At 50.9% G+C, this 27,434-nt stretch overlaps 1 protein-coding gene across 3 annotated transcripts in view; it reads right to left on the reverse strand.

The window, feature by feature from the left end:
* Positions 1 to 16,715: 16,715 nt before the first annotated feature.
* ABLIM1 (actin binding LIM protein 1) overlaps positions 16,716 to 27,434 on the reverse strand; it is a 318,451-nt gene continuing 307,732 nt past the window's right edge. For 2 of the 3 annotated variants that reach the window (XM_056120594.1, XM_056120593.1), the window contains exons 20-21: positions 26,472 to 26,532; positions 25,095 to 25,123 (exon numbers count right to left, since the gene is read on the reverse strand). In XM_056120594.1, the coding sequence (XP_055976569.1) occupies positions 25,110 to 25,123; positions 26,472 to 26,532 (75 nt within the window). In that variant the 3' untranslated portion in view covers positions 25,095 to 25,109. Of the gene's footprint in view, positions 21,129 to 22,629; positions 22,711 to 23,635; positions 23,711 to 25,094; positions 25,124 to 26,471; positions 26,533 to 27,434 lie in introns of those variants that run through there. The other variant, XM_056120595.1, reaches the window with a different exon arrangement.

Consider the following 27,434-nt stretch of genomic DNA (forward strand, 5'->3'; position numbering starts at 1 on the left):
AGCAGCCTCTTAGAAGGTGTGGCCCAACATCCTCCGCCCCCCCAATAAAACATGAAAAAAAATTTTTAATTGAAAGAATGTCCATACCATATAAATCACCCATTTATAGCATGAAATCAAATGGCTTTTAGTATATTAACTTATTTAAGATCCTAAAATTTCAATTTTTTTTTAGCTTTTTGGGTCACACCCGGCGATACACAGGGGTCACTCCTGGCTCATGCACTCAGGAATTACTCCTAGTGGCTTGGGGGACCATATGGGATGCTGGGAATTGAACCCAGGTCGGCTGCATGCAAGGCAAATGCCCTACCCTCTGTGCCATCGCTCCAACCCCCTACAATTCTATTTTAGGACACCTTTATCACCCAAAATGAAAGCCAGTCAACAGCACCCCTCTGCCCCCCCCCCAGGATCCCAGCTCCAGCACCCACAAATCCATTTTAGAAACTTTTTTATGGAATCACTGTGAGATAGACCATCACAAAGCTGTTCGTGAGCTGGCTCTGCTCACCTGTGCTCCAGCCTCTGCATGAACTTCATCTTCATGTCCCCCATATGCCCAGCTCTGTCCAACCCTCCGTCCTATGTGGTTCTCGGGAATTTAACTCCTGCTCAGAATATCACGATGGATTAATAATCTCCGTCTTCACCTGAATCTGCTCCCCTCCACGGTAGATGGTAGGACCCACAGATGTGCCAGTAAGCCTTTACATCATTCAACTCCTCCACCAACCCCAATGCCCCCCACATTCAGTTCTGCTGCCACACACTCCACAAACTCCCCAGAGAATGTTTGATGGATTTCTAGAATCAAATCAGGCAGCTCAGCCTTTTTTGTTTGTCTGTTTTGGGGGTCATGTTTGGTGGTGCTCAGGGGATGGCGTGACGGTAGCAATGAATTCAGGACTTCGTAATGCAAAGCCTATGTTCAGCCTTTCCACATCTCCCTGGTCCTCAGACCACTCATTCTTTTTTTTTTTAATTTTAAAATTTTATTAAATAGCTCACAATATTTGATTAAACATTTAATATTCAAAAACCAATCCCACCACCATTATACCTTCCCATGACCATATTTTGGGTGCTTTCATCCCAAACCCCAATCCCTGGCCCAAAGCAGAACCAAAATAATATAATATTTCCCTCTAAGGTTGGTTGCCTCCTACTTTGAGTCCCATCAAATGTGGTGCGTTACTCTTGCAGTATGGGTAGGGTGTGTCCTATGAAGTGTCAGGAAAAGGTTCACTCGAAACCACTCATTTTTGTTTTGGAGGCACACCAGGTGGTACCTAGGGGCAACTCCTGGCTCTGACATTGGTCCTGATGCTACTCAGGGGACCCATGTAGTGGTAGGAATGGAGTCTGGGACTCCCTCAAGCAAAACATGACCTTAGCCTGGAAGCATCTTTCTAGCCCCTGACCTGTGACTTCTTCCACAACGCTATCCCTCACTTTCTTTTCCTTCCTTCCTTTCTTTCTTTCTTTCTTTCTTTCTTTCTTTCTTTCTTTCTTTCTTTCTTTCTTTCTGTGGGCGTATATAGCCAAAGTCTGTTTGTTCACAATTTTATTCCAGACGGGTGTCACTCGCCTCTCCTGCGAACAGCTTACCCAGCCCACGATGGCTCACACGGGTAATAACGGTGTGTTTACCTGAGCTGCTTTTTTTTTCTTTTGGTTTCTTCCCACAATATTTAAAATCAAGGTATAATTTCCCACACAGAAGTCAATTGCTGGACATCTCTGCGAGTTTAGACAAACGCATCCAGCCGTATAATCAGCACCACACTTGGGCGCTGGGCATTACACCGCCCCCACCCCCAGTGTCCATGGTGCCCTTTGTGGAGGACTCTCCCTCCTCCACGCCTCCCTTGAAGTTGCTGATTTGTGATTTCCTGTTCCTGGAAGTTTTTCTTTTCCAGCATATCCTAGAAAAGTGTTTTGATTCTGGCGTCCCGTCCACCGAGCCCAAGACCTTGGAGCCTCACCCCCTTCCTGCCAAGGCTCTAGCCTGCCCTGGGCCAGTCCATCGGACAGAGGCAGAGCCACACTCATTCTCCCGTTCAAGACCATTTGGAAGGTGTCCAGCTTCGGGCAACAGGAATAAAGTCAGCATTAACATTTGTGAACAGGTTTTGGTGGGAGTCAACGTCTTGATTTCATTGTATAAACACCTAGAAGAAAAAGGGAGGACATGAGACTAATAACTCTATAAGAAACTGTCTTTCCCAGAGGCTGAATCATTCTGCATCTCTGTCCTCTGTAGGTGCGTCCTGTACTCATTCAGGATATTCCGAGGCTAGAACATTCTCCAAGAAGACTTTGTGGGCTGGCCTTCATCAGGTTGGGGGTTTGAAAACATCTTTTCCCACTGCTTTGTGCTGTTTCATTCTCTTCTGATCTTTCTCTTCTTTTTTTCAGCGATTTTCACTAACTCCGGTAACGTGGTTTACTTGCAACAGGTTCCATCTCACTGTCTGGCGTCTGCAATGCTACTCAGCTCCCCATACCCACCACCACCAAGTGTCAAACATCACACCCTTGGCAGCCCACAAGATTTTTGTTTTGATGGAGACCAACTGATTACTCTTTTTTCCTCCTTTTTCTTTTAGAGGTCATACTAATGGGGTCGTACTAGTGGGGTTAAAAATCAGATGGGCTGGTCGTGTAATGAGATTTAAAGACGACCGCTGGACTAGAGCTGTTACCGACTGGATTCCACGGGATGTCAAAAGACCGCGTGGCCGCCCACCTACCAGATGGTCAGACTTCTTCATCAAGGTCATGAACGATCGGTTTGAGGCTCTTCATGTTCCCAGAGCGAACAGATGCCATTGGGCTACACTAGCACGCAACAGGGACAAATGGAGACGTTACTGGCGCCCGCTCGAGCAAATCGCTGACTAACGGGAACTTAAGTGATTAAGTGACTAGTGGGGTCCTAGCTCAGAACTCCATCCTGCTCAAAGTCCTGAGAATTTTCTCTATTGAAAAAGTTGCATAGGTCTGTGGTGGTCCACAAAGCGGGGTGTGGGGGTACCTGGGCCATGGAGGTCAAGCAATTTATGAAGCGTGAACAGCTTCAGAGGCTTTCTCTTTTCCCTTAGAGAAGGTGGACTTCCAGAGAACAGTGAACATTCATTTCTGAAAAGGGGATGACCGGCCAAATCAGTTGGGGAATGTCAGTTTAGGGTAGACAAACAAACAAACACTGTCCTCCCGTTGTTCATCGATTTGCTCGAGCGGGCCCAGTAACGTCTCCATTGTGAGACTTCTTGTTACTGTGTTTGGCATATTGAATACGTCACGGGTAGCTTGCCAGGCTTTGCCGTGCGGGCGAGATACTCTAAGTAGCTTGCCAGGCTCTCTGAGAGGCGGGGGAGGAATCGAACCTGGCTCGGCTGGGCTGGCTGTGTGCAAGGCAGACCCCCTACCGCTGTGCTGTCACTCCAGCCCTTAGGGTAGACATTGAAGCTGTTGTCTTGATTTGAAATTCAGCTAACTTCTTTATCTGGTTAGGTGCCCTGAGATCTGATCTTGAAGGGTCATTGTCTCTGGGTCAGTGTAGGTAGGCCCTGAGGTGAGCTTTCTTTGGATTGACAGCCTGGCCATCTGCCCTGCCCTCCCCCCACCCCCACCTCAACCCTATTCACATTCCTCTTCTCTGTCATTCCCTGCATTCCCCAGGCCCCTCACGGGAGACACCCAGCAGGAATTGCTGGCATTTTAGAATGAGATATTAGAATGGAGGTTGGGCTGCCCATCATCCTGAGAACAAAGGCCACGAAGCTCATTTAATAAGTTAACAGACACGGACTTTGACTGTGCATCTACTCTGTGCCAGTTGTCCAGGCTCTGCCAGGCGGTCATGAATGCTCTTTGCTCCAGGTGGCCTCTTAAGCTCAGCTCTGTCGTACGGCCCTTGCAGTGGGGGCATTGCAGAGATTCCAGACTCCCTTATGCTCTCAGAGGACTGGGAAGGTTTGAGTAAGGAGGGAAGAGGGGATACCCCCCAACTGTGGGGAAGGCTGCGATTCCCCAACCCTCCAAGTCAGAGTGGAAGTGAAAGAGTCACGCTTCCAGGGCAACCTCTCTACTCTTCCCTCTAACTGGACTCCCTCCGCCCCCCGCCACCCGATCCCCCACCCACAACATGCACTCTTGGGTCATGTCCATTCTCCAGCTCCCTAAGGAGAAGGAAGGGGGCTCGGGCTACTGAAGCAAAAAGACTGCTAGCTGGGCAGTCAAGACCCTCATGCCCCCATCCTCAGAAATGCCCAGAGTCTCCCTATCACCAGGCTTTGAGGCATTTGCCTTGCATATGGCTCACCTGGGTTCAATCCCCAGCATCCCACATGGTCCCCTGAGCAATGCCAGGAGTGATCTCTGAGTGCAGAGTCAAGAGTGACCCCTGAGCATCATCAGGTATGACCCAAAAAGAGAAAAAAAAAGACAAAACCCAAAACCAAATAACTACCTCCCGCCCTCTCAAAAAAAGAATGGCTTCTACTTCAGGGGGGTTGTGGAGGTGACTACCTTAGAAGGCCCCTCCCTGCCTTGCATATGTGTGGCCAAGCATGGGACCCCTTGCACCTTCTTATATGCTGGGGTGGTCCTGGACCAAGTGCGTGCCCCCTACCCGCACCCTTGCAACAATGCCCTCTCCTAGTCTCCTTGGGCGTGAGGATACCAAGAGAAGGACCTGAGAGATGCCTTTGGTCCCCAGCACGTCTGTCTGGGATGGTTTACAGGGGGGAGAAGAAGAGAGGATTCCTGGGACAGAGCAATAGGAACTGGGGACAGGGCTGTGCCCAGAAAAGGGGTCTGCGGGGTGGTGTTGGCAGGACAAGAAGTGTGACCGAGAAGTCACGTGACTAAGGAAGGACAAACCCGTTCTCTGGAAAGATTTTTAAAGAATGTCACTGCATGGGTGGAGCATTTGTCCCACACTGGAACACATCTCTTTAAATCATAGTTCTATCCCCCTTCAAAAGACTTATCGATTGAGAAATGGTGAGTGTAAGGCTTTGCACTATGCAGTGTGGGCACAGGAAAAGACCCATTAAACTAAACTTTATGACCTTGGCATTCTGTATTGTTTGAAAGAAACCAGTCATAGAGCCTGGAAATGAAAGGTCAAGGTTTCAGTTTTAATTTTAAAGTAAACACAGCCCCTTCCTTGTCATTAATTCAAACTAACTTCATATTTCTAACAAACAGCCACATTTCAACTGTATTTTTGAAAACTGCCCTTTGTAGTTTTACTTAGAACTGCAACACGTTCTAAGTAGCAGAGCACCCTGGGGAGCGGGTATAAGGCCCAGGGAGACCCTGGCATCAATAAGTCTCCCCCTACTGCTGCCTGCACCAAGCCCCCCACAACAATCATATAAAATAATGATTTGTGAACCACCAGCCCCAGGATCACTGTAGGGTAACCTTAATCATCCTTCTGTTCTCCTCCCTTCCTTTCTCTTCCTCACATGCAGCCAGGACCTGCGGAGACAGTGACTGGATCCCCGCCAACCCCCCTCCTCAGCCTACGGGGTCCCCACTAACAGTGGGGTCTGGGATTCTGCACTGTTAATAAACCGGGAAGGACACGGGCATGTTCACTCAAGTTTAAAATTTACAGATGTGTGGGTTGTTTTTCTTTGTTGTGATAACATCCAATACGGAATACTAATCAAACTAACAAGAATACTGATAATGTTCTACTCCCTTTATTGTCACTATGTGCATATCTTAAACTTTAACCTTACAAGCTTAATGTAGAATTTAATAGCTAAATTATATAGTTTTTGTTTGTTTTTGGTTTTTTTTTGGGTCATACCCGGTGATGCACAGGGGTTATTCCTGGCTCATGCACTCAGGAATTACTCCTGGTGGTGCTCGGGGGACCATATGGGATCCTGGGAATCGAACCCGGGTCAGCCGCTGTGCTATCGCTCCAGTCCCCATAGCTAAATTATATTTAAATGATGTTAGGAAGCTAGAAGAGGTCGCACATATGTGTCATCATCAAACTACAAGCCCCAGCATGCCTTGCTATTCTGACAGGAAGTGCCATTATCAACCCGTCCCTGGATGGAAAGAGTCCTCTCTACCCGGGGACTGCAGCAACAAAGGCCTTTGGTTCTGAGAAAGTGCATATGTGTGATCCCAGGAGACTGCACTTTCCCAATTGCCTTTTTTCCGAGTAGATGCATTTTGTTAGTTTTGAAAGAACAGGTTGCTTCTGGTTGGGGATTGGCTCGGTTCGACCACATCACATCAAGAACTCCGTTAATCCTCAACAACTCTCTGGGATAAGCGTGGGCCTCCTGCTCATTTTGGAGAGGAGGAGACAGAGGCTGGAATCACCTGTCCAAGTCACAATCCTGATTAGAGGCTCCAGTCTGAGATCGCTACACACTGGGCGACATCTCATAGTCTACTAGGAGAAGGTGAATTTGCTGATCTTTGGCCCCAAAGGCTCTTTGAAATGGTGGATAATGACCCCATTTCACCAGGGTCAGCCTAAGGAACCACAGAGTCCCTGAAAGGAGGAAGAGATCTGCCACCACCCAATTAGCTGCTGGGTTCGCTCTGCCCAGAGGCTCCACCCCCAAGTGGGCTGTGCTTATGCCAGACCTCCAACTCCCCATCCTACAACCAGACCATTCAAGGAGGTTGGACAAGTGAGGCCTAGCAGGCAATTCAATCAGTTACAAGTAAGTGTTCAGTCTTTTCTAGGGAGGAAAGCATCAGATCCTATTTACCTGCCCACATTGGAGAAATAGGCCTGTTTCTCCTTACCTGGATGGGTATCACGGAGCCCCGAGACTTTGCACATGGCAGGACTCAGGTTCAGGTGTCTCTGTGTGTAGAGATCTGCCTTCTCTGAAAAGATTGTGATTTGTCTATCAGGATTGCTATAGCAACTCAACACAAATGTCGTGTCTAGGGACAACAGGAGTTTATTCCTTCAGTCCTGGGCTCCAGAAGTCCACCCTCAAGGTGACACAGACCGTGGTTCCACTTTAGGGCCCCCAGAGGACCCTTCCGTGCTTTTCCAGTATCTTGGCATTCCTTGTGGCAGCACAACTGTAGTTCCCATCTCTGTCTTCCCCCGACCTTTCTCTCTCTGGGTAGCTCTGTCTCCTGCTCTGACTCCTATGAGGACACTCCTCACCCCCAATCTAGGGTGATCTCATCTCTGAATCCTTGCCTGATTACATCTGCTAAGACTTATTCCATATGAGGTCACACTCTGAGGTTCTGGGTGGACCTGTGTTAGGAGGGAAGGCACTATTATTATAAGCATCGTGCAGTTGTTTTCATAGGTAAGAGTTCAGAGATAAAAGCAACTGCCAGGGCTTACTGCTGGCTCTGCTTAGGGATGACTCCTGAAGGGGCTTGGGGAATGTCAGGAATGAAAGCCGGGTCAGTCACGTGCAAGGCCAGCGTCCTACCCCACTGTACTACTGCTTCAGCCCCCACAGCAACTACTTCTATGTTTAAAAAATAGTTTGTAATCTCAACTCTTGGCTTCCTTTTTCCTTACCCTCCCTCCAGCCCGGCCCTGAGGACAATGCCTAATGTTCCCAGGAGGGACTGCCTCAGAGAATCACCCAAGGGTTAAGGCTGTCAAAACTCAGCTCCTAGTACACAACAGTACACAACAGACTAAGAAATTCTGTGCATCGGGACCTGCAGTGGATGAGGTTTGATTGAATAAGGTTCCATACCATTTTCAGCATAGGAAATGGGGGCTCTGGGGGTTCAAGGCTGTGAATGGTGAGAGGGAGACTGAGCCAGTGGATAGTTGGGCCTTTAAGTAACTATAGACCTGGTGGTTCTTTCTCATCTCACATCGTCAGGGCATCGTCTCTGTGCTCTGCTGGCACAGGAAGTAGCATCTCTATGGATGCAGATGGCATTGTCCCTGCAAGTAGCACAGGAAGTAGCATCTATATGGATGCAGGTGGCACAGTCCCCGTAAGTAGGGGACTGACAGCCCCGCTGTGCTGAAGGCAGGTGCTGAGGGTGCCCTGGGAGACCTTGAGCATTGCAGCCTTTCTGCAAGTACAGACGTCCTGGGCCTGACACTGGGCTCAGAACAAAGGGAGCCGGTGGGGGACAAAGCCTGGCCAAGGACAATTGTTTTGTTTTGTCTTTTGTTCTTTTTTTCTTAGTTATGGGGCCACACCCAGCAATACTCGGGAGTTATTCCTGGCTCTGCACTCAGGAACCACTCCTGGCGGTGCTCAGGGGATCCTATGGGATACTGAGGCTTGAACCCAGGTCAGCCCCTGTGTAAAGCCAGCGCTCTCCCCACTAACCCTGTTGGGTCAGAGAGCCAGTTCCTACTTGGCCTGAGACCAAACCGTGTGTGGCAGGGGCTACCGAGCTTGATCATCCAAATCACTTGAGGGATTTTTTTTTTTAATTTATTGAATCACTGTGGGAAAGGTTACAAAGATTTCAGGTTTAGGTCTCAGTCATGCAAATATCAAACACATTTCCCTTTACCAATACTTATTTTTTACCATGAAGAACCCCAATAAAACCCCACCCCCCACCCCTCCCCGTCCCTGTGAGGCAGATGAATTCTAGTTAACACTCTATCTGCTTTGATTAGATTCATTGTTCCAATAAAAGATTCACCACTATTATTTAGGGTTTACCCCCCCCCAAATCAGACATGCTGAAAAAGCATTGTGAAGTGATTTGCTTTCTACAGCTGGGTTCAAGAATTAAATGTTGGTTTTGGATTTCTGCTATTTTACCTATTGACCCTGGAAGTATTTCTACTGAAAGTCAGATAGCTAAGAAATTGGTTTCTGTGTTCTGGAGTCGTGGCCGTGCTGGAGAGCCGCTCGTGGGGGGCAATTGGTGGCCCTGGTAGGGCGTGAAGGGCGGACCGAAATGCCCCCCTTCCCATGAGGTTTTAGTCGCCCCCACACTCCTGGCTCATACCTGCTGTCCACAAGGCTCCCATGTGGCCGCCATCTTTCTTTCCAGAGAGGAGAGGGCGAATGGGGCAACACCCTTTCCCCTCCGGCAGACTTGATGGCCTGGATTAACGCATAGTCCGTTCACTTTTCTGCTCCAAGCTGCCGGGTTCTGCATTAAGTCCTTGTGCTTCTGGGGCCGTAGCTGTGCTGGAGAGCCGCTCGCGGGGGGCGACTGGGGACCTCGGTAGGGCGTGAAGGACGGACCGGAACGCCCCCCTTCCCATGAGGTTTTAGTCGCCCCCACACCCCCGGCTCATACCTGCTGTCCACAAGGCTCCCATGTGGCCGCCATCTTTCTTTCCAGAGGGAGGAGGGCGGAAGGGAGCAACACCCTTTCCTTGAGGGATTTTTCAATTTGAGCTTTAATATCCAGTTCCCCACCCTGGAACTACCGAACCAGAATCTCTTTGTGAACTGGGCATCCTGAGCTGTGGAATTCAACCCGGGATGACACCTCTGCCCCTCCCACCGCTCCCTCAGCCAGCTTGAACAAGTCAGGCAACCTTTTTGTTTCATCTCGAGGGCAATAATTCCCTCCCCCTCCCCAGCTGGTTTTGAGCCAAACAGACCCCATTTGTGTGTAGCCACCATGTTGTGACTTTGCGGTGAACTACAGCAACCACTTGATGACAATAAAGATCCAAGAGGTGAGGGTGGGTGGCAATAGCCCACCCCCACATTGCAGCCTTCTGTCTGGGGACTGCCCCCCCCTCCCTATCAAAGCCTGAGGGCTAGACTTAAGAGCCATTCCAATGTCATCAATTCCAGTGTCACCACAAATCACGAAGCCTCAGGCCACTGTCCCACCTGATCCTTTAACTCCCCTCAGCCCTGCACCTTAGTAACATCCCTTGGGACTCCCCATGGCAACTACCTGATTTATATTCCCAGACACCTTTGCCTGATTATATTTGTCCTGCTTCATAGGTTCACAGGCCATGTGGCACAAATGTGATGAGTTCTGTGGAAGCTATTTAGTGAAAATAACGACTACAGGGCCAGAAAGATAGTCCACCCAGTAGGGCTTTTGTTTTGTACATGGCTGACCCGGGTCCAAAGGCTGGCATTCCATACGATCCCCCGAGCCCCACGAGGAGTGATCCCTGAGTGTAGAGCCTGGAGCAGCACTGGATGAGGCCTTCAAACTAAATAAGAAAGTAAAACTAAAAGGACTAATAAATAGTAGTAATTTATTGAGTTGTCGGGAATGCCTTGTTTTTATGTGCAGGAGGGGAGTGTTCATTTAAAAAAAATAATAATAGCAGAACCCAGACCCAGAGGGGCCTGGTGGCCTCTTGCTGCTATCTGATGGGGCTCTGCCATCAACACCTTCTAACTTTTCACAGGGGTGTGTGTGGTGACAATCGCAGGAATAAAAGAACCCACTCTTTCTGTGCCAGCATCCTTCCAGCTTAGAACAAAATGTTTTTTATGGCCTGGCTCCACCTTGCTGAGAAAGGCTGGTATGTGTCTGTGCAAACACGGTCCTTTGGGCAAATTGTTAGAAAACCTTGTTTAATGTCTCTACCCCCAGAGCAGCAGTGGTGGTCTCAGGAGGGAGGAAGCCTCTGGATGTGATGGGAGAATGTGAGGGCCCCACTGGGCAGTGGATACACTCTCCCCCCCCCACCCCCGCCCCACCTTGCCCAGCGCTGTGCTGTGAAATTCAACCTGGGATGACCAGTGGAAGCCCCTGGCTCATCAGAGGTCCTTTCCCACCAACGCCCCAAAGATCCCCTGCTGCCTGCCATATACCACCAGCATCTTCTGAACATCTGGACTCTCACACCCTGAGCTGAATTCCCAAGCTCTGCCCAGTCTTGGGGCCCTTAGAATGTTCTAGAAGGACCCACTCCCTGAACCAGGCAAAAAGCAAGACAGAAAAAAAAAGAAAAAAAGAAAAAAAAGAGAAAAAAACCCACCCAGGCTTTGGAGGGAGTTTTATCCAAGCCAACTTTTCTTTTTATCTGAAGGGAAGGGTTGAGTTAAGAGGCCACAGCAGGGGGTGAGGGCACAAATAAATACAGAAAAGCCTCTCCAGGGATGGCTATTGTGCTCGGGACAAAGGCAGCCCCCCCACCCCCCCAGAGGAGAGCCTTTTTATCCAGTTGAGATTGGAAAGGAAAATAAAAATCCTCTTCCACCCTCCTCCAGAGCTCCCCCTGGCCACAGCCGCCCCCCAGAGGCCCTTTTGGTCAGAGTCCCAAGCTCCTGTGGGAGAGATGGGGATGGACCGTGTGGGGGCAGGTCCTCAAAGTTGGGATGAGGGAAGCCCCCCACCCCCACCCCCAGCTTTGGGCACTAGGCCCCTGGCCACCCGGGCTTCTCAAAGGCTGCCAGTCCCCACCCTTCCCAGGGCTTTCCGGCCAACAATGGGCCTGGGCCAGCAGGGCAGGGTAGGAGACACACCCAGGCAGGCTGTTTGCCTTTGCTGGGGGAGGAGGAGCCCTCTCCAGCCCCCAGGCAGGGGGGCTGAGCCAACGCCTCCACATTCCCCCCCCCCCCATCCCCCGGAGCAGAGAGCAGGCTTGTGACTGGGTCATACCACTGAAAAGATCCTTCTGGAACCAAAGCCATCTAGAGTTTCAGCTCTTCTAGCTATTCCTCAAATAGGTAAGAGATGGTCTCCCCCTCACCCAGGGAATAGGGGGCTCTCAGCCCCCAACCCCAGAAATAGGTGATCCCCAAGCAAGACACACCTTTGAGTGTGTCCCTTGATGGTGTCTGTCTCCCTGGCTGGTCACGATGCCCAGGGAGGGCACGATGGGGAGGGAGGGCGGCAGGATGCAGGGACCCTTTTCCGAATCCCAGCCACACCACCAGGCAGGCATATTGGGAATAAGATGCTTAGACTCTGTAGACCGGGTCTGTGGGTGCAAAAGAGAAGGCCTGTGAGTGGCCGGAAATGAGCCAGGACCACACTTAGCTCAGTACTGGGCCAACGCGGGTCTCAGTTGCATGGTAGCAACTTGATGAATAAAAGCTTATGTCCTGCGCTTTTCCGACCGTGCTGGATCGTGTTCAACACGAGAGAATTCCCCAGAATGCTTGGAGGTAGAGATGATTATTATTTCCAGTTTCTATCAATAGAAATCGGGGCTTAGAGACGCCATGCAAATTGTCACTTGTTCCACGGCTAATTACTGGCATCATCCAGGAACTTGAATCAAGGTAGCTTGATGCTGGAGTTTGTTCTGAATGCATGGGACAACTTTAGCTTTTGCATATCCGCAGGGCACCTCCACCCTGATGGTGATTTGCCCAGAGATGGCTGTTACGAAAACAGTCAAGAAGTGCTGACCAGACATGATTGCCACTCAATGCCTCTCTTGCAAACCGCAGGACCCAAAAGGAGAGAGAGAGAGAACAAAAGGGAATGCCCTGCCACAGAGGGAGGGTGGGATGTGGGGACGGGGAGGGCGGGGGAGGGATGCTGGGACCCGTGGTGGTGGAGGATGGGCACTGGTGGAGGGATGGGTTCTTGATCATTGTATTAACTGAAACCCAAGCACAAAAATTTGTAAGTCTACAACTGTACCTCATGGTGTTTCACTAATAAATTAAAAAAAAAAAGAAGTGCTGACCAAATTCTGATTGTTGGGGGGGGGGGGGGGAAATTCTAAACAATAATGGTGCATCTTTTGTCGAAATAATGAATGCAATCAAAGTAGAGAGAGATTTAAGTAGAAATCATCTGCCTCACGGGCATTGGGAGGGGTGGGAGGGGCGTATATTGGTGGTGAAAAATATGTATTGGTGAAGGGAAAGGTGTTTGATCATTGTATGACCGAGACTGAATCGTGAAAGCTTTGTAACTTTTCCCACAGTGATTCAATAAATAAATATAAGGGGGGCGGGGGGGTGGGGAAGAAGAAGTGCTGACCAGTAAAAGAAGTCTGAAAAGTTGGAGTCTTAACATGAAGGCCAGAGAGAAAAAGCCCCAACGGAAGTTCTGAAATGAATATACCATTAGAAACAGCTCTAGGTCTGGTGCAGGCACTACTAACGCCCCTTCCTCACGGACTGTTTTCCTGTATCCTGGCAGTTGGCCTGACTTCATTCAGGCTCAGGATCCCTAAGAGAGTCCCTAAGAGTGGGTATTCATTACTGATTCAGGTTCCTCATGGGGTCCTCACATCAAAGTGGTTACTCTCTTGGGGAGAAGGGGATTGAACCCGTGGTCTCATCATACAAGCAAGGCACGCCTACTCCCACAGAGCTGTCTCCCGAGCCCAGGTACTCTAGTTGTTTTGGAGCCATACCCAATGGTGCCTGCAAATCACTCCTGACGGTGTTGGGGTGTCCACAGAGGGGATTGAACTCGGGCGTCCCATGCTCAAAGAATGCACTCAGCCCATTTTGCTCTCTCTCTCTCTCTCTCTCTCTCTCTCTCTCTCTCTCTCTCTCTCTCTCTCTCTGCTGAGTTACTTTTAATAAAGATCACAGAGTTTCTGGACAGTTGCTCTGAGTGAGGCACTGCACTGGGTTCAGCCAGCATTGTAATGTAGCCACTACTCTGTCGTGGAGTATTATCATTTTGTCCATGTTTTCAGACGGACAGACTAAAACTTGGAGAAGCTGATTGCTAATCTTGGCAGTCATGATGGGGATGGTGGCTGGTCTCATAACTCTTATGCAGTGGGCACCCAACAGGAGCAGAATGTGGGAGACACAGTCTTTGCTCTCAAGAAGCCCCAGGCTGGCATGTGGAGGAAAAGTGCCTGGGATTTGCAGAGGACACCCATGGGGAACCCCAGCTTTGCTGCTTGCTGGCTGAGAGCCGGGAATCTTCTCAGCATCTGAGTGGTGTTTTCTTATTGTTCTCATGGCCTACAAGCAGTTTTCTGTCTGGTAAGGCTGTTATGAAGTTACAGCACAACAAACACAGAGCTTGGATCTCAAAGTGGAGAAGACGCATTCCAGCTCAACAGAGAAACCGAAACCCCTGCAGAGCCAGCGCTGCTAGGCAACGTTTGACCCGGGTCCAAGCTGATGACCAAGCAGGTATGCTAAGAATGGCCTGGGATGGCTGGGCTGGGCCCATCTAGGGCGAACCATGGGGAGGGCGTGGGCTCTCCTGTCTCCTACTTAAGGCCAGTGGAGCCCAAGGGAGATCCACGTGGACAACTCCAAAGAGCATTTCAAACTATGTTGCTCTGATTTCCCTTCTCCGGACCTAGGTCGACCCTCCACTCGCACTCACTGAAAGAGTCGGACACGGCACAGAAGAAGCATCATTGGCAAAGCAGATAAGGTGAGCCAGGCAGGGGTGGACAGGGGATTTACAGGGGGCAGAGCAGGGGTCTGAAAGCTGGAAGGCGAGAAGTCAAGATTCTTGCTGGAAGGCAAGAGTCAGGCACGAGGGGAGGGAAGCTGAGAAACAAGAGAAGTGAGGCTGGTTGGTCACAAAGGGTCCTGCACGTCTATGGCTTGAGAGCACTGCAGAGTGAGGCTGACCGTGACAGGCAGGGGCTCACGGTTCACGGAAACGCTGAAGGCTCAGATACTCCAGAGTTCCAGACAGGCTGCGTGCCGTGTGTGGCTTCATCAGGCTTGTGTGGGGCAAGCAGAGCACAGACCTGGAGTTTCCTACACTAGTCTCCAGTTTCCAGTTTCCTACACTAGGAAACGCCACATGTCAACTGTTGATTTTGTTTTGGGGGGGGGCACACCTGATGGTGCTCAGGGCTTACTCCTGGCTCTCGGCTCAGGAATCACTCCTAGTGAGGTCTGGGGACCATATATGGTGCTGGGGATCAAACTCGGGTCGGTTGCATGCAAGGCAAATGCCCTACCCGCTGTACCATCCCTCTAGCCCCCACATGCCAACTGTCTTGAGAATTACCGTCTCCAGCTTCCAGGTAAGACTCCACAAGGCTGATGTGTGGGGGAGGGGGCAGGGGTTTCATGCTTCTCTCCCTCCTCCCAAATCTACATGTTGAAGCCCTAATCCCTTTAGTATTAAGCTTCAGGGCTAGAGCACGCTGTCAGCATGATGGTGGCAGTATTAGGAAGTGCACTGGCCTCTGAAGCCTGGGAGTGTCCTTCCTCCTGTTTGCTCTGAGCCCAGAAGTGGGTACTGCCCACACTCCAAGCAGGTTCTCCCCGGGCCAGTGTCTCCTATCACCCTCTCCTTGGGGTTCCCATTCCCAGAACTGGGAGAAGGAAGTATCTGTGTGCTGTTCCCTTCACCCAGTCTGGTTTTCTGTTCTGAGAGCAAGATTGATGAGGACAGCAGGCTGGATAGGTGGAGGGTGTTAATAGCTGTGCCAGTGGGTCAGGAGATTGCCTTTCTCACAAGTCCAAAATCTAGACAGGAAGAACAGAACAAGTAACTCAGAATCTAGCTTACCTTTCAAGTTTCACAATTTTCCACCCACTGCATCTACCTGTCTAAGTCAAAGGAACGCGCTCACCCTTCACACACTCCCATCTTCCAATCCCACCCACTGCAGGGTGTCAAAGGCAGCCCACAGCAATGGGTCTATGAGATGATGTGGTTCAGTGTTTGGTTTGGATTCTTGGATAAAAAATCACAGACTCACCATTTCCTATCCAATAGAAAACAAGAGAACAAAACGCGTTTTGACCCGCTATGACAAATTAGTTGAGAATTATCACTCTGGACAAGAACTGAGTATTGAAAGCAGGTAAGATATACATGATAGGGGCTGGAGTGATAGCACAGCGGGTAGGGCATTTGCCTTGCACACGGCCGACCTGGGTTCGGTTCCCAGCATCCCATACGGTGACCTCGAGCACCGCCAGGAGTAATTCCTGAGTGCAGAGCCAGGAGTAACTCCTGTGCATTGCTGGGTGTGACCCAAAAAGCAAGAAAAAAAAAAGATATAGATGATAATCTTTCAGCATCTGTATCGCAAGCCATAATGCCTAAAATGAGAGAGAAAAAGAAAAAGAGAGAAGAGAGGTTCCTGCCATAGAGGTGGTGGCTTGAAGGGGTGGGAGGGAAACTGAGGACACTGGTGGAGGGATGGGTGTTGGAACACTGTATGACTGAAACACAATCATAAACAATTTTGTAAGACTCACGGTGATTCAATAAAAAAATAATTAAAAAATACCGCTGCATTTTTTGATTCTGATTTTGTTTGGGCTCCTGGAAGCTGGGATGAATCTTTCTCAAACGGGAGAAGGTTTTTCTTTCAAGGCAGCAAGGAAGACACCATGGAGTAGAGAGGCTGACGAAGGAAGCACACAGTGCAGACACGGAGTTGGGGGCCCAGGACGTGAGCGGGGGAACTGCAGCCTTGTGGGGTGGGAAGACAGCGCCAAGTGCAGCCAGGATGGTGGGGTAGGGGTGGGCCACCCCTGCATACTGGCACCTGCATCCTTCCTAGAGCAGCTCTTTCAAGATATTAGCTGTCGTGAAAGGGGAGGGTGTGTGGGAAGCAGCTTGGTACCTCCTGACTCTTGGGAGAAAATTCCAGAAGCCCCAACTCAAAATGAGGAGAGTCAAGAGCTTCAATGCAGGGCTGTGGGGCCCTGACAGAAACCATGGATGTTTACTCCTGGAGGGGCTGTGAGGATGCATCTCTGCACCCCTCCTGCTCCTCCCTCACACACACACACACACACACACACACACACACACACACACACACACATACAGCTCTCTGACAGAAGAGAGAAGACACCAGCTCTTCACTTTCCTTCAGACCCCTGAGAAATGGGTTCATGCCATTTTTACTCATGAGACACACTTTGGGGAAGAATTTTTATTAAGGTTAACAATCGCCACTCAATTACACAAGCTTCAGAAAATGCTGAATTGGTTCCACTTGGCTGTGCACACATATATTTGTTCAGAAAGTTTCAGCTTAAACTGATAGCTCCCCCCACCCCTTCTTTTTTTTTTTCCTCTAAAGTTTGCCATACGTTACACGTGTCCACATAAAAGCACAAAAATCCATAGGCAAAAAAGCATGTCAGTCACCACGCTACCCCTTTGCTTCCTGGGCGGCAAATGTAAAGACAGTGATTCAAAAAATAAAATAACATTCCAAGAACATGTTTCTCTTTTGTTCACTGCACCGGGGCTTGGTGGTTCCCGTCAGTAAGGTACATCACTGTTAGATGGAGTCATTGCAAATCTCAAGCCTGAAATAATCTTTTGTTTTGTTTTGTTTTGGTCTAAAGAGAACATTCACCAAAGGGAACACTAAGGGAGTGAGTTTCAGGGAAGACTACCCAACACTCAGTTTGGCAAAAGGAAACAATTTGAAAAGTGAACTAAAATCAAGGCTGGTCTTGGACATTCAGGTTAAATGGCGACCAGGAAAAAGGTGAGTAGAGAAAGACAAAACTTGTCTGCGAGGACGCAGGAAGGTGGGTGACGCGAAGGTCACCTTCCTTCCATCACCCCTCATGTCAGTCACACAGAGGGCCCCCCTGAGCCCACCACCGGAGGAGTCCCCGCCCCCTCAACATGCAGGAACACTCACCCCAAGTTCACTTTAAATATATATATATGTATATTTTAGAAAGACAGCTTATCCAAAGGGGTGTAAAATTGAAAACTTGCAAAAGCGAGTTAACTCTACAATCATCTGAGAAGCAATGTGTTTAGAAAAAGGGGATTGCTTCAAAGTGTGAAGGGATTCGGCGAAAGGTCTATCAACGTGTCCAGCGGGGCTTCTCCGGGAGGACAAGCCGGGTTGACAGAAGAGGACTGCTGAGAGGCACGTGGCTCTGGCGCTGCCCCGGAAGAGGAAATGCGACTCCTGCCCACCCCGGAAGAAGAGGGAGGGAGACTTGGAAACAACAGGGGAGAGGAGCGACAAGACGATAGGATCCAACAGAATAAAAGACCTTTTATGCACCTTATCACTCTCTCTCTGTCTCTCTGTCTCTCTCTGTCTAGCATTTCTTTTGGAGGTTTCAGAGAAGAGGCAGTTCATCTTTAGTGGTTGAAGGAGTCACATCTCAACTCTTCCTGACTCAAACCAACGTGTCGAAGCATCGTTGGCAGTAGATGCTCTGCGTGCCTCCTCTGGAAGCTCCCGGGAAGACTAGAGAGTGCCCCGGCTTCTCTGGAGCGAGCTTCCAAGAAAGCACTGGTTGTCCTGTTGTCATGAAGGGCCCCTCTGCGTGGTGCCATCCAGGCGTTGGGGGTGTGGGGGTGTGGAGGAAGCTCAGTGCTTGCAAGCATAGCCCTTTGCTGCTCCCCCCAGGGAAGCTTGGCCAACACATGTCCCCGTCCCCAGTGCTGAGGCACGGGGCATTCTCCATGTGGGATCCTAGCGAGGAGCATATCCCCAGGGTTACAGGCCTAAGACACTCTGGGGGACACAATGTAACTAACTGGGTAGGGCACTGCAGTGCCTGCGTCAGATGTCACAGTTAGAGGCAGAGGGCCCTGGCCCCTTCTTGAAGTGGGAACTGCTGCCTGGCAGTGGAGTCGGGGGGGGGGGGGTGGCACTTGCCCAGTGGGTTCCATGTCCTGTCCCTCGGCACAGCGCACTGCTCATCTGCTGGCGGGCAGGTGGGATGCCCATGTTAGCAGAGAAAGGCAAGGTTTGTCTTTCTCTACTCACCGTTCTGGCCACCAGCCTCGCTGCTCTGCCTGCTGGAGTTGAGACGTGCTCTTACACTTGCTATGAACGAAGCTCTCCACGCCTCCTCTCCCTGCACCACCCCCCCCAACTCCCCCACCGCCCTGGCTGGATGCAGAACTGAGTTCAAAGGGTATGAGCAAAGTCATTTCGTTGGCCAAGAGTGGGGATTTGGCTAACGTTCATGATGATTTTTTTTTCATACTGACAATTATCATAACTGATAAAGCCTTTCCTTTCTCTGCCAGCCAAGGGCTCGGACCCCATGGGTCATCATCTTTGGGACAGACTGTGGCAGGCAATATGGGGATTCCACCATGCCCCCCCCACCCCCCACTCCCCAGTCAAAGCAGATCAAGGCCCAGGGCACAGTGGGGCCATGTGGAAGTTGCTGTGGGCCAGTGGGTGATGGGGGTGGGTGGGTGGGGTGGTTGGGGGGTGACGCGTGTGTGAAGGACACAGGCGGGAGCTGCATAGTGGCTTCAGACCATGGAGCTGGTCTCCTCGGGGTCACCTTTCCAGAACCATCTACGGAACACCATGAACAGGTCCGGCACACGGGGACTTGAGAGAACTGTCCTCAGTACATGGCGCCAAGGCCAAGCGAGTTCTGATTCCTCCATGAAGAGCACGGCAGAGACGCCAAAGCCACACAGCCCCTGGCAGCAGGTCTCGGCCACTGCTGGGTCACCGGCAGGCGTGATGTGGGTAGGGGCCTGCGGGGACCCCTCGGGCTGTGCTCCTCTGCACCACGGTGGCCCTGCTACAAACTCATTCAGATCTTCGGCCAATGTCACGGAATGCACTTGTTTCTTCCTTTGGTTTTAAAACCCAGCTGGGACCGCAATTCAGAGTCCCAAAGCACGACAACACCAGGAATTCACCTCCAGTGGTTGGGTCCCCACCGACCCACCACAGAGGAAGCAGCATTTGTGAGTCAGCACTGGGAGTCTTACACCCTCACCGAAATTGGGGGGCTGGAGGGAGGGAACATCCTGCTAAGTGGTCATTGCTGACTTGAACCAAAGGAAAAAAAAATCCAGGAGTGTGGGGGATGCTGGGGAGCAATACCCTTCCAGAAAGGAGGTGCTCCTGGGGGGTATTCTCTAGCTTGACCCTTGACCTCTGAGCCCCATGCACCTGTGCACAAGTCCCTGGCAGCACGGCAGGGCCAACACTGCAGTGGCAGGAAGAAGCCAAGGCACACAGCTATCTAGTGAGCACACACACACACACACACACACACACACACACACACAGAGGCTCTGAACACAGGCAAGTATGCAAGCCATTAAGGTCAAGATAAATCAGTTGGAGGCAAGCTACCTTAGTGGTACGGAAATTTAAGAGAGAAAAACATGCCTCATCGTAGCATATTATTGAAAAGACCTTGAAAAAGAAAAGCCGAAGTGGCACGGGTTTGATCTGATCCCAGAGTGCCGGCAAGCAGGGATGCGTGCTGGGAAGTGACAGAGCCCCTTATTTGTGTGTGTGTGTGTGTGTGTGTGTGGTGTGTGCTGTGAGTGCTATGGCCCCACCGATCAGCATGCAAGTGGGCCAACCGGAAGCCAGTTTTCCCTTTCCTTCCTTGGCAAAGTGGAGATCTGAGACGGGCCCCTGATCCTGGGAGGGGGGGAAGAACAAAGCAGACCACTTGAAGTCGAAAAAAGAGTCCAGGGAGCTTTTCCTTTCATTCCTTTTCCTTCTCTTTCAAACACTTTAGAAAAAAACAGCAAAGAAGAAAAAAAAGCCAAGAAAAAAAAAAAGAGGTCAAGGAATTTGCCAACCAGGGCTGAGCACACAGGAGAGAACAAGGGGCTTGTGAAAAAAATGACTCTGATTGCTGGCCGGCCCCCTGGACAGCACTGCCCACTTGGTTCCCTGAGTCCTGGCCATGCGGAAGCCAGGAGGGAGAGGCGAGTGCAAAAGGCTGCTGCCGCCTGCACGGGACCCTCAGCGCCTGCCCTGGAGACCCCCACGCCCCCCAGCAGAACTTCCTCCCTGGACCAGCTCCAGCGTTTTTTCACTAGGCAGCTCCTAAGGGCACTTGCTGGCTTTCACCCCCACGGGCCGCCCTGTGGCTGGACAAGAGGGAAAGGAAAACAAAAGCAGAAACTCCTCGGTGGGCTCAAGGGGATAGAAAAAGGTCAGTGTGAGCACTACTGTCCAGTACGGGGGACGCAGGAAGGTCTTCCCCATTGCTTCTTGGCAAGTGCTGCCCATGATTTGGCCTGAGCGTGGCCTCTGGGTGTATGAATCCGATTCCCTCCCCACCCCACCCCACCCTACCCCCACTTTTAATTTTTTTTGGGTTTTGGTTTTTGCTTTCGGTTACTGCAAGACAGCAACTTGCAAATGTCGAGCTGGGTGGGGCCCGTCACACCGAAGCCTCCAGGCCTCTGCCGGCGCGGGGCTCTTTCTCCGATGGCCAGCGGCGCGGGACTTAGAAGAGTTTGGCTCTTTTCTTCATGTCGTTGCGTCTCCAAAGAGGTAACCTGTCAAATTCCTGGATGGACATTCCGAAGATCTCCCGGAAGACTTCAGGGGCTAAGTGGCGCTGTGGGGGAGGGAGGGAGAGAAGGACAGGGGTCAGGCTGTCCACACACAGCACAGGGCGTCGGGGAGCCAGGCTGAGTGGGGACACAGGGGTCACCCTCCAAGGCAGTGGACCCGAAGGAATATTCTCTGGGCGTCTGGGCTGGCCTGGGGAGGCCCCCTCGCCTCCATGCACCAGGGGAGCAGATATTCTCATCTGACTGATGAAAGTGCAGAGGAAGGGTACGGATTAATGAGGCGAGTCCGTCTTGAGTGAGCAGGATGAGAAGATGTAGGGGAAAGGACAACAGCAAGCCAGGGGCTTCTAGGAGGGTCCTAGGGGGAGCTCCAGGGTTTCCTCTTCCGGTTTCAGCCACAGGAGGTCCCCTGAGAACTTCTATCCATGGGACCTCCTAGCTAAGCTCCCTCAGAGACCGGGGCCTGCGTCCTCCCGACCTGCCTACCAAAGGCCGCCCTCTGGCCGGGAACAGTAATGACTCCTGATGAAACGCAGCCAGAGTTTTTCTTAATTAAAACCACTCAGATGGAAAAGTACAAAGATCAGTGTTTCACGGCTAAGGAGGTCTTGGGTACGTGGACCCAGATAACCCTTCCACCAGGAATGCGGAAACGGCCGGAAGAGAATGCCATTCCAGGAAAACCCCTTCCATCTCACTCCCTCTCCTCCCTCTCTCTCCAGGGCTCTGGGGAAAGATCTCAGTCAGAGATCTTTCTGGAAGGGGGCAGGCAGGGAGAGATGCCCACTGCACATTCCCGGACTCAAGGATGCCAACATCCAGTCTCTACAAAGAAAAAGAGGAAAATCATGCCATGTCTCTGGATTTGGGTTTGTTTGTTTTTAGGTCACACTCAGTGATGCTCAGGGGACCGTAAGTGGTGTCCGGGATTCAACCCAGCTAGGCTGCGTGCAAGGGCCCTAACCACTGAACTCCTGCACATTTTATTTCTCCCTCTTCCCAGTGCCAGGGATCAAACTCCAGGCCTCACATATAAGGCTCATGCTCTAACCGCAGAACCCCAGCCCCTGTTTTAGAGTTTATGCTACCTCACATTTTATACTCATCTGCTAAATACTGCCCACGTGGCAGAGCCTGGCGAGCTCCCTGTGTCATATTCGACCCGCCAAAAACAGTAACAACAAGTCTCACAATGGAGACATTACTGGCGCCCGCTCGAGCAATTCGATGAACAATGGGAGTGCTACAGTGCTAAATACATACATAGGTATTTGGATGTTTTCCCTCTATAACCTTCTTGTAATCATCTACCCAGGATGTGATCCTTTCCCTTTTTTTCCACTGAAATATTTCTTAATAGGAAAGTAGGAGGAAAAACAAGAAAGGACATGCCATCGAGACTGGGTATCTATAATTCTATCTATGTTACGGTAATAAAATTGGTAATAAAAATATCTAGATAATGGTAAAAATATTAGTCTTACATATTTTACATAACTCTATGCATTTTGTTTATATTTAAAAAAAAGTCTATAAAATGTTTACCTCCAGCCTGGTTCTGTCCACCTCTCTGAGGATTTTGTTGCGCCCTCGGTTGGTCACCATGAGCATTTCATAGGGAAATATCTGTGGAAGATAGAACAGCTGTTCTAGAACCTGGAGGTCCACTCTACAAACGAGCACGAGGGAATCCCCCCGGGATGCAGCCGTAGGGGCCCCAGTAGAGGCCTGCAAGAGTCAGGGGATTTTCCCCCATGGATCCAGGAGATTTCCCCACAGATCAGGGGAGCAACCTGTGGCTCTTGTGCATTTATTTGGGTTTGGGGGAGGGGTCACACCAGCAGGGACTGAACCAGGGCCAGTCACGTGCAAGGCAAGTGACTGTGCCGGGGGCAGGTCTTGTTGTCTGAAGGGAGATGAACATGTGAAGGAAGAAAGAGAAGGAAGAGAAGGGAAGGTTCCTGGGAAGGAAGAGAAGCAGAGAGGTGAAAGCTCGGGTCCACAGTTGGGGCTGCCCATAGTTCTGTGCAGACTCCACAGTCCTGCTCTGTGTGGGCTCCGGCAGCCGGAAGCCATGTTCGGGTACCCGATAGATGGAAATGCACTCAGGAGTAGCCACTGGCAGCACTGAATGGCCACCCTTCTGAGTGACCACCCCCTCCCCCCGTAGCCTTGAACTGAGGCTGACCCTGATGTAAGTAAGACGTGCCATGCTAAACCTGGAAACGGCCCAAGCACCCTGGGCTGGTGTGCCCCACCTGCCATGGCCTGCAGCTGCTCTCAGCACTGGGCATGGGGCCAGCGTGTAGAGACAGGGGCGTGAGTGAATGGGAGGTTATAGGAAACAGGTGCCATGACTCTCCCTCGGGGGACACACAGTGCCCTATCCAGGGAAATGGCAAGGTCCCGCAGAGCATGGCGAGGGCTCAGGTGACAGCCAACGGGCTCTCGAACTCCTGAGAATGAGGCTGAGATAGAAGCCCTGTCATTGTGTGGAGGCCGGGGTCCCGGCGCTGCCCCTGAGTTGAGGGTGGGGAAGAGTGGTACTTGCCTTTGGTTCCAACATGTTGGGCATGGACACGCCTCGGTCCATTCTCATCGCAGGCATGTGGCCGTCCGGGAGGGTCTGCCGCAGAAAAGCTTGTTCAAGGAGCAGCACACAACAAGCTCGGGGCCAGCCTTGCCCCCCGGCACCCAGCCGGAGTGGGTGGAGTGGGTGGGGGGAGCAGGGGGTCATCCTTCCCTAGTTGACTCTTTCTTTGCTTTTTGGGTCACACCTGACAATGCACAGGGGTTACTCCTGGCTCTGCACTCAGGAGTTACTCCTGGCAGTGCTCTGGGGACCATATAGGATGCTGGGAATCGAACTCGGGTGGGCTACATGCAAGGCAAATGCCCTACCCGCTGTGCTATTGCTCCAGCCCCTAGTTGACTCTCAGAGCCTCGCCACTGTCTTAGAGCTCTACTGTGGCAAGAAACTCGGCTTTTCCAGCCTGAGACGCCTGGAGGAAGGCTGTTCTCTGGGTAACCCATGAGGGGAGCTCCTGACCTCAGGAACTCTGACTCAGGCACTGGTTCAGGTTCTAGGCATTTAAAACTAAGCAGCCAACCGCCAAGTCTGTGAAAGCTATTTTCTTATTGTGACCACGATAGGATAAGGCTCGGGTTTGAGACGTAAAGGAATGGTACCAGAACTCGCCTAATAGCACTTGCCAACATGGGGACTTCTCCTCACTGGGGACGAAGCAGGGCAGAGGAGAAACTGCACTACGGTAATAACAAAAGGAAAGAACAAGGGCAGGGCCTTGACACAGGCCTACTCCTACCCCAGGGAGACCGAGGCCAGACACCCAGTCTAGTCCATTTCATGTCCTCAACACAGCACAAGTCGAGGAATGGCTGGCCTGGGTGCCTCAGAAGGTACACAAAAGTGACTGGGTCTGCCCATTGCCTCTTTTGCAAACCACAACACCCAATAAGAGAGAGAGAGAACAAAAGGGAATGCCCTGCCACAGAGGCAGGGTGGGCTGGGGGTGGGGTGGGGGGTGGGAGGGATACTGGCATCCGTGGTGGTAGGAAATGGGCACTGGTGGAGGGATGGGTATTTAATCATTGTATAATTGAAACCCAAGCACAGAAATTTCTAAGTCTACAACTATACCACATGATGTCTCACTAATAAAAAAAAAAATTAAAAAAAAAATTTTAAAAAAAGTGACTGGGTCTGGCCCTGCCAGACTCAAAATTCATCCAATTCATTTAGAAGCTTTTTTACCCAGCAGCATTAATTTAGATGAAGCAAATCATATGAAATATGATGGATTTTTCACCTCTCCCCCTCTTCTCTGTGTCCATCACAACTTTGATGCCAGAAAAAGAAGTTCCCTCCCCTACAGGGACAGTTGGAATGGCCTGCCAGCTCCCCAGGGCCCCCCCAATAATGAGAGACTAACAGATCCACTGAAACCTTCCCTGGGTGACAAGATGGCTTGGCCTGGTGGCACGGGCAAGACCGAGACAGTGTTTCATACCTGGTAGTCTGGAAAGGAAACGAAAAGAAGTATCATCAGGGAGAGAGCATGGACAGACACAAGCGTAAGAGAATGTTCTAGAGTCATTCCCCAAACCATCCCCAACGGGCCATGTTCTTCTTTCCCTGCTCCCCATCTCTGCACATACCCCTCTCTGTCTTCTGAAAGCCACGAAATGCACGTTTTGGATTTGATTATTAGTTATCATCCTTTTCTCGGGAAAACTTCCCTGGCTACTCCTCACATTTCCCCTCCCTCTCTTTCTCATCACACGTTCGAACCCAGGGCCTTCAGCTACTGCGATTCCACACTGGAGGCAGGACCAGGCTCAGCTCACTGCTGAACTTTGAGGCTTTTAATGTAGCGGTGAGCGCCAGGCAGGACCAGAATTCACCCCACAAATGGGCTCCTTGTGGTTTCATTTCTCTGGAGAACTCATTGGCTTTTATATTTATTTTATTTGCTTTTTGGGTCACGCTTGGTCATGCACAGGGGTCACTCCTGGCTCATGCACTGAGGAACCACTCCTGGCAGTGCTCCGGGGACCATATGGGATGCCGGGAATCGAACCCGGGTTGGCCACATGTAAGGCAAACGCCCTACCCACTATCCTCTAGCCCCTCATCAGAACTTTTAATAGTGCTCTACCAGCCCTCAAAGAAGAACTTTATTTTGGGGTTTCTGGGCCACACCTGGTGGTGTTCAGGGTTCACTGGTTCACTCCTGGCTCTGTGTTCTGGGATCACTCCTGGCAGTGCTCGGGGAATGAGATAGGATGCCAGGATCAAACCCGGGTTGGTGGTGCCCTCCCTCTCTCTCTAGCCCTGCGATCCTACTTTAAGTGTTCTGCTTTTGTTTCTCCCCGCTTTTGGTTTTTGGGCCAGGCTGGCTGTGTTCAGGTTTACTCACTCTGCACTCAGGGATCACTCCTGATGAGCTCGGGGGACCCTATGGTTTCAGGAATAGGACCTGGGTTGGCTGCGTGCAAGGCAAGTGCCCCACCCACTCTGGCCTCTGCCTCAGGTCTGAACACAGCATAAACCCAGCTACCCCACTTGTGCATGGCTTTAGTTACTTTTTCTTTGGGTAGGGGTTTCTCAAGTGGTGCTCTTTTGGATCTTCTGCTAACCTGGCCAGGGGCTCAAGTGTCAGGGTCAGGTGAAGGTGCTGCTCGAGCCTTGCTGTGCTGGGTTTACCCCAGTGACGTTCAGGGGTCTCAGGGACTGTGCCCAGTGGTGCCAGATAATGAAAGGGTGCTGGAGATCGAACTGGGTCATGCACCTTCACCCTTCACCCCTGTCCCATCTCTCTGGCTCTACCCGCTGCGGTTGTTCAACCTCTTAACCTCAGCCTTACCTCGGACTCCCCCACTGACGTCCCTGAAGCTGTTGTACTGGGCGAAGTCCGTGGAAACGGGCTGCAATGAGGAGAACAGCGGATCAGAAAAACTACGGCCCAGGGATCATTTGGAATCCCGAAAAGGAGCAACAAACCTATCAACACAATCTTAAGAATTCTTCCCAAGCCGGACCCTGGTCCCGTATGATTTTTCTTTTCCTCTTTAAGTGAAATTACACAGTTTTTATTTGGAGGTTTTGAAAGGAAGGAGGGAGAAAAAATGAGAGAGAGAGAGAGCGGAGAGTAACGTGATCAAAGAGAGAACCCGGGCATCTCCAGGGGTGGATTGAGCCTCTACTTACATCCCAGCGTTAGACAGGAAAGCAAGAAAGTACACAGCTCAAGAGGGGAGATGCGGGTCACACATGTGCTTAGGTACCGCATGTGCTCGGCAACATGGATGCAGGCAGCACATGGGCTCGGGCAGCATATGTGCCATGATTTTTCTTCCCTATTTCATCCACTGTCCTACATGCTCGATCCTGCACCACTGGTTAGAGGGACCCTTGGTAAGGCAGTATCTCATGCTGGTCACAAAAATCACATTTTCCCATACGTTCTCACATTCGCACTGCTCTGTGCTTCATGACGATGGCTGTACTAAGCAACTTCTATGCCACGAGTATGACTTTTGCTTGGTTGTAGAAAATCTCACTCTGCCATTACTTCATTTCCCTCCTTCCTCCCTACCCCTTCTCTCTCCCCACCCCCTCCCCCTCCCACACATAAACTATGCAGGCTAGTCTCTGACATGACGTCAATTTCTGCTTTCTTATTTTTTTTTGGAGGGGTGACACCCAGTGATGCTCAGGGGTTACTCCTGGCTCTGCACTCAGGAATTACTCCTGGCAGTGCTTGAGGGACCATATGGGATGCCGGGGATCGAACCCGGGTTGGCCGTGTATAAAGCAAACACCCTCC

Source organism: Sorex fumeus, unplaced genomic scaffold (genome assembly GCF_029834395.1).
Source record: "Sorex fumeus unplaced genomic scaffold, SorFum_2.1 ptg000043l, whole genome shotgun sequence".
In the NCBI taxonomy this organism is placed as follows: Eukaryota; Metazoa; Chordata; class Mammalia; order Eulipotyphla; family Soricidae; genus Sorex; species Sorex fumeus.